General features: G+C 35.2%; 1 protein-coding gene across 7 annotated transcripts in view; it reads left to right on the top strand.

Annotated features, from left to right (window-relative positions):
• Positions 1-11,092, top strand: part of RC3H1 (ring finger and CCCH-type domains 1) — a 74,538-nt gene extending 63,446 nt beyond the window's left edge. For 4 of the 7 annotated variants that reach the window (XM_032838816.1, XM_032838815.1, XM_032838820.1 and 1 more), the window contains 7 exons: positions 1,506-1,658; positions 3,640-3,853; positions 4,818-4,908; positions 5,156-5,288; positions 6,917-7,087; positions 8,076-8,191; positions 9,348-11,092. In XM_032838816.1, coding sequence (XP_032694707.1) covers positions 1,506-1,658; positions 3,640-3,853; positions 4,818-4,908; positions 5,156-5,288; positions 6,917-7,087; positions 8,076-8,191; positions 9,348-9,498 — 1,029 coding nt within the window. In that variant the 3' untranslated portion in view covers positions 9,499-11,092. Of the gene's footprint in view, positions 1-1,505; positions 1,659-3,639; positions 3,869-4,281; positions 4,301-4,817; positions 4,909-5,155; positions 5,289-6,916; positions 7,088-8,075; positions 8,192-9,347 lie in introns of those variants that run through there. The other 3 variants (XM_032838817.1, XM_032838819.1, XM_032838821.1) reach the window with 3 other exon arrangements.
• The last annotated feature ends 2,057 nt before the right edge of the window (positions 11,093-13,149 follow it).

Genomic DNA, 13,149 nt, shown 5'->3' with positions numbered 1-13,149 from the left:
ATAATACTTTGGATGTATTAGATTAAATAGAATATATTATTAAAATTAATTTTACCTGTTTCTTTTTTTTATGTGACTGCCAGAAATTTAAAAAATTATATATGTAGGTCTCATTGTATTTCCATTGGGACCGAGCCTGCTTCTTCCTCTCCCTCTGCTCCTACCCACCCCTTGGTACTCTCTCAAATAAATAAATAAATGTAAATTCATACATTATAAGAATACAAAATAGAGAAATTTCTCCAAAATCCCATTTTCTGTATCACTGTAAGTTTATTATAAGTTTCAACTTTCTAAATATATTTCAACCCTTGTGTGCATGAACTAACCTATTACTTTTTAATAGGATCATTTAGTAATATATCCTGTGGTTTTGTTAATATTTATATTTTTTATTGTTTTTACTTGACCAATTATCCTGTATATTTTTCTTTGTCAGTATATAAATTTATCTAGTTCTTTTTAACAGCCACATAATATATTAGGGTGGGGCAGGGTGAGCACTCTTGTTAGTAGGTCATATCTTTAAAAAGCTAGCTGTTCTACATGAAATTATCATGTGAAGGAGAAATAAAGAGATAAAATTTTTAAATTGTGATAGGACAAAACAGTTTATAAACAATAGAAATGGGAGTTGTGGGTGAAAATGATTAATATTTATGAACAGCAAAACCCTCTGTCACTATAGAAAACCAGTAATGATGACTCAGAAAAGAGATTTTTTTTTTTTTTTAAGATAGGGGGGAGGCATAGAACCACTTAGATATATCAGTAGCCCCTATGTTACCAGTATATCAATGTATATATATTTCTGATAAAGTTCTAGTCCTAGTACTGGCCTATAATGGTGTATGTAGCCTAGCCTTAGATCAGCTGTGTTCTCATATGGATCTGAGGAACGTATGAGGTAGTATACTTAAAAACACTTTGAAAACTGTAAAACTTTACACAAATGTCAGTATTGTGATTTTAATAAAAATACGTTAGACCTAGAATAGCTTTTCTGTCACTATATAATTTCAGAAATCATCTTAAGAAAATTCAGTATCTTACCCTTTTCACTTCACAGAATCAGCTTCAAGATGAGAATTTATTTAAAATACGAATTAATGCTATTAAAGAGATTTTAGTAAAAAAGTTACTGCATCATGATGCACTATATAGAATATTCTAAGCTACATTTTAAGTAGTTTTTAATGCTGTTGTTTACCTGGAATGTTCTTAAAAGAAACAATGAGGAGTGTCCAGCAAAGCTAGGGCCTGGTACATAGTAGTTTAAGTGTTGACTTCCATCTGATAAAGAAAAGGATGAGCAGACCTCCTCAAAAATCCCATCTTCACTTGTGTATTTTTCAGTTTACAAAAATCTTCTGTTGTAACAGATCAGATAATCATCATGTTGCTTTAGCATATGGTGTTCTAAGACATTCCTGCTTTTTCTGTGTTGTTATTTGTAAGACCCATTTCCTATACATACATATATACTTTTTTCCCCCCATCTGTAGTTTCTGGATGAAGACTTGAAGGTAGCTGGGAAATACAAAGGAAATGATTATAGCCAGTATTCTCCCTGGTCATGTGACACCATCGGCTCCTACATTGGAACCAAAGATGCAAAACCCAAAGATGTGGTGGCAGCGGGAAGTGTGGAAATGATGGTATGTCTGATACTAAGTCATAATGAATACAAATGAAGATAAGCCAGATGAATCAGGCCCCGTTAATAGTGTAGACATAAATAATTGAGATTTCCTTAAGAATTTCAGACCATATTCTATATGATGTGAATTGAATTATGTTTAAACTATATGGATTTTTTGTTTCTTTCAGGTATAAACATAAATCTTCTAATGCACATCTAGATAGACAAAGAAGATCATTTACTGTATTTCTGAGCAGCCAACAGTTAACCAAACAACTGTTTAGAACCCAAATTAAATTATTTTGTATGATTAATCAGGATCTTGGATTTCTTGTTCAAGTAAATTATAACTTTTACAGCTCTGAGGTTTAAACAATGAAGTTGAATCTAATGAGCAGCAGTAGTATTTGAGTCAGAATTGTAGCTAGCAAGCTTCAAGTGAACTTGAAATACATAGAAATGTGTTGTAATTGCTCAATTTTATTTTTATGTGTCTAATACTAAGTTTTATATATATAAAATATATATATATATATGAAACTATCTTAATTGCTTCTTTATTTTTTAAAGAAATAAAACTTTATAGAAGTAGTTAAATCTTCTTGTATATACCTCCCCAATCTCATTTTTCTTCCTTCCATCTTCCCTGAAGGTAACCTTTATCTTGAATTGAAACTTTATCATTTCATGGATACTTTTATACTATTCCTAAACAATTTTGGATTGTCTGTTTATAGGCCTTATATATATTACATATTTCAACTTGCATCTTCATTCAAGTTTGTTTTTTGAGATGTATCCAAAGTTATAGGTCAGGTTCTTTAATTTTAACTGCTTTTATCAAATACCGTTGTATGATAACTGGTGTTGTATAGTAAATATATATACAAATTATTTCTTTTCCTGGCTACAGGGAGTTTGCTCCTCTCTCTCCCTCTGCCCCGTTCCCTGTTCATGCTCTCTCTCTCTCTCTCAAATAATTAAAATCTTCTTAAATGGGTGGAGGATTATTATATTAAAACCAAAATTAGCAAAATAAGACTCATTTCCTTAAATCTCTCAAAAATAAAAATATTTGTCAACCTAACCTAGACAGAATTGAAAATCTCCCAAATGGTTGAAAGACCATTAGTGTTTTTCAGACATTCGTGTGCATATAAATTATGTCAGAGTCTAAGTAGAACCTGTTAAAGTGCAGTTCCTAATTCGGTAAGACCAGGGTGGGACCTGAGATTCTGCATTTCTGATGAGTTCCCACATGATGCTGCTGCTGCTGCTATTGGCCCTCAAACTATATTTTGAGCAACAAGTGCCTACCAGTTAGATTTCTGTTTCCATTTATCTTGGTACTTAATTTCTAATTGGAATCTCTTCGAAACATCTGCCTTGGCACTTCATATTTTTAGGCAGTGGTTTTCTTTCGTTCTTTCTTTCTTTCTTTCTTTTTTAAGATTTTATGTATTCATTTGACAGAGCTCACAAGTAGGCAGACAGGCAGGCAGAGAGAGGGAGGGAAGCAGGCTCCCTGCCGAGCAGAGAGCCCAATGCGGGACTCGATCCCAGGACCCTGGGATCATGACCTGAGCTGAAGGCAGAGGCTTTAACCCACTGAGCCACCCAGGTGCCCCTAGGCAGTGGTTTTCTAACTATTGAGTTTTGAAATTGAGTGGGTTGTGATGGGTCTTTTTTTTTTTTTTTTAAGAATAATTTAGAATAACAGTATAAATATAGGAGCACATACAGTAAGAGGTAAATATCTATCATGAAATTATATCTGTATGTTAGAATGTATATACATGTACTGGGTCGTGATGTAAGATGTATTTCTTACTGTGATCGGAGGTTTAAAAAGCAGTGTTTACAATGACAAGCAAATTATTTTAGTCCTACCAATAAAGACGTTATACTCTTTTTTTTTAAAACCTTACCACAGAGCTGGAGGAAATAATGTTAGAGAGCTAAGTGTAGGGTGGATTTCTCATTTTATTTTTTCCCAGAATGTGGAGAGTAAAGGAATGAGAGATCAGCGACTGGATCTTCAGAGAAGAGCAGCAGAAACCAGTGATGATGACCTTATCCCATTTGGAGACCGACCAACTGTATCTCGGTTTGGTGCCATCTCTCGAACCTCCAAAACAATATACCAGGGTGCTGGTCCAATGCAGGCCATGGCACCTCAGGGAGCTCCCACAAAACCTGTTAATATTTCAGGTAAGAATCAAAGGTAAGCTGATCTAGTGGGTTCTTATTCATGACTTTCAGCCGCCATCCCTACTCCCCATTTACTGTGAGTACTTTTCATAATCTTCCAAGGCAGTAATCTTTTAAACTCTTTCATGGTATTATCCCTACAGATAGGTAATTAATAACCCAGAGATTTCTAAGGGTACAAACTAAAATGTCTCTTTGTGAAGATTGCCTATGTTGGTTGTGTGTTAATAGCTGTGTTGCTTTTATTAAAATAATACATTCTCGGGGCGCCTAGGTGACTCAACGGGTTAAAGCCTCTGCCTTTGGCTAAGGTCATGATCCCAGGGTCCTGGGATCGAGCCCCACATCGGGCTCTCTGCTCGGCAGGGATCCTGCTTCCTCCTCTCTCTCTGCCTGCCTCTCTGCCTACTTGTGATCTCTGTCTGTCAAATAAATAAATAAAATCTTTAAAAATAATAATAATAATAATACATTCTCATTTTAAAAAATTGAAATGGGTGCCTGGGTGGCTCAGTTGGTTAAGTGTTGGACTCTTGATTGCAGTTCACGTCTTGATCTCAGGGTTGTGAGTTCCAGTTCTGCCAAAAGAAAGGAAAAGAAAGAAAGAGTTACAAAGACTGGTATCTTTTAGTAAGGAAAAAACATCAGTACCCTCTTACATTAGTGGACATCTTTCCAGATAGCTGTGTATAAAATATGCCTGTGCTTTTTAGGTTATTGCTATCTTATTTTTAAAAAATTTTATTTATTTATTTGAGAGAGAGAGTGGTGGAGGAGAGGGAGAAGCAGGCTCCCTGCCAAGCAGGGAGCCCACTGTGGGGCTCGATCCTAGGACCCTGGGATCATGACCTGAGCAAAAGGCAGACGCTTAACATCTGAGCCACCCAGGCACCCCAGATTATGGCTACTTAAAAGAATGAAATCTCTGAATTGCATCATCGCACAGTAAATTATTCTCTTACAGATTATAGTCCATATGGAACCCACGGTGGCTGGGGAGGGTCTCCATATTCAACTCATCAAAACATTCCTTCTCAGGGACACTTCGGTGAGAGGTATGAGTCATTCTTTCTACTTTTATAAACCTTTAAAATTATTCAGCTTTTCTTAGTTTATTTTTCTTGTCAGTGATTTTTGTTATTTTCATTATGAAGTAACACAGATTTTTATGTCAGCACAGTAGTAGATCAAACCTAGCGGGGGTGTGTGTTTTCTTTCAATTTGGTTTTTTTCAGTTGCAGTATAGTTGACACAAAATGTTACATTAGGTCAATAATATTTTATCCTTCTTTCCCACCAAAGGGAGAGAATGTCCATGTCAGAAGTGGCCAGTCATGGAAAACCTCTTCCATCTGCTGAGAGGGAACAGCTACGACTAGAATTGCAACAACTAAACCATCAAATTAGCCAACAGACTCAGCTACGTGGGCTAGAGGTACCAGCCTACAGATATTTTTTTCATTCCAATTTTTGAAGGGTTCTCAAAGAGGTTTTAAAAGGAAGAACTTCTAAGGTACTATGAACATAAAAACTTAAGGGCTGTTTCTTAAAGAGTTAGTATAGGTGTCCATTCTTCAAAGAATTTAAGTACTTAAGAATTCAGTGTGGGATAATAGGAAATTTAGAATTTCTATTCCATGAAAATAGAAAACAGATTATCTAAAAATTTCCCAGCAGAAACTTCGATTCCTTGATGGCACATTTAAGGTATACAGTTTTTATCAACAAATGCTTTTAGCTTAACATTTCTCATTTTTCATACTGCCTTTCTTAATTTAAAAAAATTTTCCTTTAATCCTCCACATTTATTTATATATCCTTAAAAGATAGAATTTTAGAACTTGGACTTAAAAAAGAGCCTCTGTATAGCGATTGTACTTTTCATTAATCTACTTCTTTGAGTTTATAAGTTACCAATCACAGGTCCTGACTGACCCTTACAATGACCTGGTCATGTAGGTTCGGCAAGTGGTATAGTCCCCCTCTTCTGGTTGAAGGATAGGAGTTTCACAGAGGTTGAAATATAAACCCAACTCTTCCTACTCCAAATTCAATGTTCTTTCCACCGTGTTGCCTAACACTTAAAGAGAAAAAATATCTGAAAACAAAGAATTTTTAAAATTCTTAAAAGTGCCACATAAAGAAGATGGTTTTGTTTGCTTTATTTACATGGGAGCGTATTCTTTGAATTTAGAAAACTGAAGACATTCTGCTGATAAATACATTGCTCCCTTCTGGAGAAGAAGTAACTATTAGAACATTAGTTGTTATCTTTCTACCAAAATCTTTGATAAGGAAGGCACCCCTTTGGGAATAAATTTTTAACTAATTCTCAGATTCCTCATTACAAAGACAAGTAGGAGATTGTGTTTTTTGGAACACATGTCTGACTTGTGCTCTTATGTAAGCAATTAGGCTTAGAATTTTTTTTAACTATGTAATACTCATATTTCATCTTCTTGTGCCATTATTTTATTTACACTGGTCTAGAACTTCTTCCTGATTTCTATTGTTAAAAAAAAAAATAGAATGCTGTGTTTATGTCCTTCTTTAGTTGATTAGCTTTTTAAAGATTCAGACCATTAACTGCAAGTATTATTTCTTACCCTGCTAGGTCATGGCTTTTTGTCTTATTTGAAATTTGTAGACTCATTTTCTGTTCCAAAAGAATAAACAGCATCATTTGGAAGTTTGCCACATATTTAACTCCGTATGGTTAAATGTCTTTGCCATTACTGAGGTTTCATTGAAATAAATTGCAGGATTTACTTCAGAAAATTCCATTTAAAAGAGGGGAAGAAATATGCATTTATACTTGACTTCTCTTTCAAATCAAGTAAGAGGAACTTATCCCTAAGATTAAATTACTGTTTAATAAGTTTAAATCCCCTGGTTTTTCTTTTTAGTTCAAATGGCACTCAAAAGAGAACCTTATAGTGTCATTTTTATTGCAAATATCTTCATGATAAACTATTTGAAGCAGTGGTCTGAAATTGGGCCTGGTCATTCTGTGCATGGTGTGAAATGTGTTGAGTTGTGTATGTGCTTGGCTTTATGTACTAGGCTGTTAGTAACAGGCTGGTGTTGCAGAGGGAGGTGAACACCTTGGCAGGCCAGTCACAGCCCCCACAACCACCTCCAAAGTGGCCTGGAATGATTTCAAGTGAGCAGTTGAGCTTGGAACTGCACCAGGTGGAAAGGGAAATCGGGAAGAGAACCCGGGAACTGAGTATGGTGAGTGTTCTGGTGGGAAAGCGTGGGAGCCGGGATAGGTGAAAAGGAAAGCTTCTGTGTAGTGATGTCAGAGAACTCATGGCTCTAGAGCTCTAGAATCATCACCCCAAGGCACTCTAGTGAGTGGTTAATACTTAGAATAAGTTTCATGAGGATGAGCTAGCTCCCTTTTTTATTCATTCCTCCTCTCATTCCCTTTTGGTTTGAGTGTGTTCTCGGTCTTAGGAATTCTGCATTATGAAAAACTTTAAGGGAAAACAAGGCAGTTAATTGTACAATATTAAATTACTGTTAAATATCCTGGTTAGGGAAGATGAGGGGATGGTGTTTATGATTTTGTGAATATGTGTTCACAAGTAGCATTCTGGTTTTTATAGCCTTTAGTTATTGAAGACCTGTTTTTTGTTATGAGTAAAATGCGATCTACACTTTCCTTATTGAGGAATTGTATCCATAGATATACTTAGGATTTGCTTCCTAGTACATGCATACTAGTGTTAGTAAATTTTGGATTTGGCGATTGAACCATTCCCCCCGGTTGCACGGTAATTGACTCTTTGGTTGCATAATTTTCACGTTCTTTCCAAGCAAATAAATGGGGTATTTCATTTTTCTGGCTTCAGTAAGCACATTATAGGTAGTTATTACATTTTGGCTTACCTTTTCTAAGTCATCAGTTTTTCTAACTTGAGGCATTTGCCCCCTTGTTTTCTGGCTTGGATAGTGAGCAAGTGTACTCTATTATTATCATGTATGTCTCTCTTTTAGGCTGCCCATTTCTTTGGTCATTTTATAAAAATGTATATGATTGTTCAAGTTCCTCTGAGGCAATGACATTCTAACTGGTTAAACATTTCTGACTCACTATGAGATTAAAAAAAAAAAGTGTATATGATTTGTGAATTATCAATTTGTATTATCTGTATTTGGTCTCTCATTAGCACCATTAAATAGAAGATAACTGAATTTACTTCCTTCTCTTTCAAAGGAGAACCAGTGTTCCCTGGACATGAAAAGCAAATTGAATACAAGTAAGCAAGCTGAAAATGGACAACCAGAACCACAAAATAAGGTTCCAGCTGAGGACCTTACTTTGACATTCAGGTAAAGGAAGGGACATTGTTATAGTCTTACATTATGCAGTCTTGACAGAAGTATCCTCATAAATATGATTTGTTTTTAAAATTATCATTCTGTATACATTAAGAATATTTTCACATAAATTTAGATATAAAACTTAGAAGTTTAGAACAGGTTCAAAACTGAATTACTGTTAATACCTAAAAATTAACTTTTCTGGCTCCATTTCTTCTTTCCTATTTTTTAGTTTATTTAAAGCCATTGTTAACATTTTGCTGTAGACCTTTCCAGCCCTTCTAAAGTGTGTGGGGATTTAGCCTTTTCAAATCCACCTTCCACCCCATCCCCTTGGTTTTTAATTCGGTCTATCCCATATCATCTAGAGGTGGAGGGATACATGTTAGCTCTCTGTGAACAACCCTACAATAAACAGGTTTGTCGTAGTTCTTTATGTGCACAGCTGTCATTATTTCCTCAGGGTAGTTTGAAGTCATTTGCGGCATAGTCCTGAATTACTCTCCTGATGATTGCATAGCAATAATTTCTAATGCCCTGTTGCTTTCAGGCTTAGTTTTTAGCTAATTAAATCGATGCATTGTCCTGAGTTCTAAATAATTTCTTGTACTTGTAAGCCTGGTAAAGCATGGGTCAGAGCTTTTAGTCCAGATAGTAAGAATTTAAAATTAGGGGTCTTACAGTCTCTGTGGAGAAACTCTCAGTTCTGCCCTTGTAGTGTGAAAGTAGCCATAGACAATCCATGAACAGATGGGCAAGCTATGTTTCAATAAAACTATACTTATAAAAACAGGCACTGCTTAGCCTTAGTTTGCCAACCCCTATGCTTAAACCATAGACATCGAACTGTAAATTAAAGTCCGAAAGTCCAAAAAAGCTACTTGCATATTTTTCCATACTAGTAAAAGAAAGGCCCTATTTTTTTTTTTTTTTAAGATTTTATTTACTTATTTAACACAGAGAGAGAGATCACAAATAGGCAGAGAGCCCGATGTGGGGCTCTATCCCAAGACCCTGAGACCACGTCCTGAGCTGAAGGCAGAGGCTTAACCCACTGAGCCACCCAGGTGCCGCAAGAAAGACCCTGTTGATTTTATTCTGCTAATACTCATTTTTACCTCTCTCCTTATTTAAAATTCCAACTTTTTTTTTTATATGTTAACAGCGATGTACCAAATGGCTCAGCTTTGACACAAGAGAATATCAGCCTCCTGTCAAACAAGACCAGCTCTCTGAACCTGTCAGAGGACCCTGAGGGAGGAGGTGACAACAATGACTCCCAGAGAGCAGGAGTCACACCCACTTCTGCTCCCTAAATTATGAAGAGTCCAACGTTTATCTTTTGCTCCTGATTAATTTGTGGGGCATAGGGGTAGGAGAACAGATAACTTCTAAACTTTTTCTCTGAGAGTGGTCAGAGAAATCAAGGAAAAGTAGCGGAGGCAATGTGCACAAACACCACTACTAAAAACAAACCCTGCACATAGTTCACATTAATGCATTTTTTAATTTAAAAAAAAAAAAGAAAAAGAAAAAGAAAATTAGCAGTATCTGCAAGCAATTCAGATTAAATTTGTTTTTGTTCTGTGAATGAACTTTATTTTAATAACTTTGGACGCCTTGGATCCAGGGCTTTAAAAAAAAAAGAAGATATTATATATACACTCTGTTTGATTAATTGTATGATCTTAATGAAGTAGGTTTTTCTTGTATTTTGGTATTATTACATACCCAGTGTATAATTCCTTACCCCCAGTCCTATCCAACGTTTGCAAACCCCATAAATTAAAACAGACAGAAAGCACCAGACTGTGAGAATTTGGTGGTGCTTGAGAAACAGAGAGACAGTAGTAGACTAGTTATTAGAAAATGTGCAGCAAACCAACTTTTCCAAGAGCTATTACTTGAAAGTCATAATTTTCTTTCTCTTTCTGGTTACTGGCCTCATATGTATGTTTTTCATATGGCACTAAAACTTTTAGTTTTCGCCTTTTCAGAGAGTTAATTACCAATTAACTTTTTGGTCCTCACTTCCATATTAAGGATCCATGTCATTCTCTTAATGTAATCAGAAAGTCAGGCCAATATTATAGGCTCTTTGATTAGTTTAAATGGAGATGATTTTAAGAATGAACTGTAACTTACTAGTACTGAAAATACATGGTCAGTGTATTACCTGTACTAAGCGGATGGTTGGAAATTTGGAGCTGTGCTTTTTCAAATTAAACTTCCTGCTAAAATCATAAAATGTATTAAAAAAAATCAACCATGTTTTAAAACTGCAACACTTGACTTGAACTGAAAATGAACAGTCATGTTATTTCAGTGGATGTTTTTATTTTGTTTTACTGTCAAAACCCAAAAGTATAAAATCACATGAAAGCCACTGGCTTTCAAGTAGATTTGGCAAATACAGACTGCCCAGATCTTAAGGATAGTTATGAATTGACTGGGTGTTGTTCAGAATCATTGGCACCATTAGGTCGTAAATATCTAAAAGTCAGTTTTCTTAGACTTGACTTTACAGTAGTGAAGAGATTCTTCGTAAAAGTGTTGAAAAGAATAAGGAAGAATTTTTTTAATTTAGTTCTGCTGCACATATTCTGATGCCGTGTGTCTATACTGAACTAAGACCCTCTAGAACATGTTTAGTGGGGATTATTTGATGTAGTCACCCTCCCCATCCCTCCGTTTGCCTGATTTTTTAAAACTTTCCCTTTCTGGACTATACTACTAAAACAGAAAGCACTGGTTATGTAATAAGTTACTGCATTGCTTTGGTTGGGTAAAAGCAAGAGTTTGTATTTTTCTTGTTTCTTATTTTCTTAACCCTTAACTCCTGCTGAGGTCATAACAACCTCAGTGTAAGCTCTGTGTCCATCATACTGTTAACTGAAACAAATGGGGGGGGGGGAATACAGTCCTGCCATTGCCTACCAGTAGGAGAGTCCAAACAGAACACTCTTTTGAGTAGCGATTATTTAATTTGCCCAGTCAAGGCACCGTGTTTATATACTATTTCACATTGAATTTGATTATGCCCTACAGACCTGGCTGGTCAAGGATTTGATATACACATATTGGCTTGGGATTCGAGCTTTCTTTTTTATTTAAATAAAAATTTATATATATTATATATATATACATATATACATAGCTATATCTGTATATATATTGGGTATGTTTTAAGGATTTTTTCGCATGAGCGCAGCTGTTGCGATAAAATGACTGATTGGGAGGTAGAAGCACTGAATGAAGATGAGGCATTTTCTCAGTTGATATCATATTTTCCTTTTTTAAAAAATACACACTTGCTTTTTTTGCTTTTTTGTTTGTTTTTGTTTTTGCTTGAAACCCTCTTATATGTAAGTGCTTATTGTTTTTTGGGAGAAGGAGAGAAACTTTGTATGTCTGACAGAGTCCCAAGATTTTTCATTTCTTTGTATAACTATAAAAGGCAACATTCTTGGCCTCCAACCTTCTGTAGGCAGATTTGGGCAGATCTTATTTCTCATTTGGACATGTTAGATAATTCCTAAATTTTAGAAGCAGTTGGTTCAGTTTGGAACTCAGAATGATTCTGATATTAGGGAATTTTTGAGTATTGATTTTGTTGAAGTTAAGAATAAAAGTAAAATTCTATTTTGGATATCCATTGAAACATCTAATAAGTCACCTTCTGTTATTCTTATTTTTATATCCTCCAAATACACTCCTTGCTTCCACCATTTTGATTTCATAAGCTAGGCAGGAATAGGTAGTATTTCTATTATGAATAAAACCAGAAAAGCCACTATTTTGAATTGACTTAAAATAGTCCCTTTCACTTTTTAAGGTAATTTCATTGGTGATGGGGGTGGGGGGCAGATCACTTAAATTGTAGCCTTAATTCTAGCTGTACCTCAGTAAGGCCCCACACACTCTAGAGGAAATCTGGTTGGGTGGAAAGGCAGAAGAATGATAGCCTATCCCACTGTGCCTTTAACTTACCTATTTTAAATTGGTCATTCTGCCTTATCTCCGTGGAAATTCTTAAAACTTTCCTATTACCCCCAAGCAGTTTTAGAAAGTAAATAAAACCTCCAAAGTTTGGATATTTTTTTTCCTTTTCCCTTTCTCTGTGATACACTTTGTGAAATGATGAGCCTGTAAGGGTAAGCAACCTTTTAGGGCAAAACTGCTTGACTCTTCAGCTGCTGCTGCTTTTTTTTTTTTTTTTTTTTTTTTGGGTCAAAACCTGTGAAAGGGATTGTTTTTTGGGGGTTTTTTGTTTTTGTTTTTGTTTTTCGCTTTTAAAATGTATGCCTTTACAGACAGTTAAGAAATTAAATCAGTCAAATAGGAAATACAGTTTTTATGCTTTCTACTTAGTAAATATTAATTTCTTCTGGAGATGACTTTATTTGCTTTTCATTGAATTCAAAAGCAAGACTGACATCACAGATGAACATGAGCAATTCTGAGAGGGTGAAGGTAGGAGTATAGTAATCATTGTGTTCATTCTTGTTTAGATAACAAAACCAGAATCTTATAGCTAGGAATATAAAAGTACTTTTTTTTCCCCCAAGGTAGCTCTGGAAAAGTGTAGAAGAGCTAAGAATAAGATATCTACACATAGTTTCCTAACTTATATATAGTTCTTTTACCTTATAGATATTGTCACAAGATAAGTCCAGTAGCTGCCCTGTCTTGGGTAATTTACAGAAGCTAAAGTGACCAAAGATCCATTCCTTATAACTTTTGTAATCAAAAGAACAGTTAGTTATAGCATAGGTTTCTAGTAATAGTATTCACATGATAAGACACTATTTCTAATGCCAGTTATAAATATCCAAATACTCAGAATGTATAAAAAAATTATTTGGTATGGCATTAATGTGGCTGATTCCCTTCTCTCATCGTATTTCCCTTCCCTTCTGGACTTCCCCATGCATTTATTCTTTTGCCTAAAAGACATAAAATTGGTA

This window comes from Lontra canadensis, unplaced genomic scaffold (genome assembly GCF_010015895.1).
Source record: "Lontra canadensis isolate GAN:19392208 unplaced genomic scaffold, GSC_riverotter_1.0 scaffold106, whole genome shotgun sequence".
Lineage (NCBI taxonomy): Eukaryota > Metazoa > Chordata > Mammalia > Carnivora > Mustelidae > Lontra > Lontra canadensis.
The sequence above is the reverse complement of the archived record's forward strand: the minus strand, read 5'-3'. Positions and strand labels throughout refer to the sequence as shown.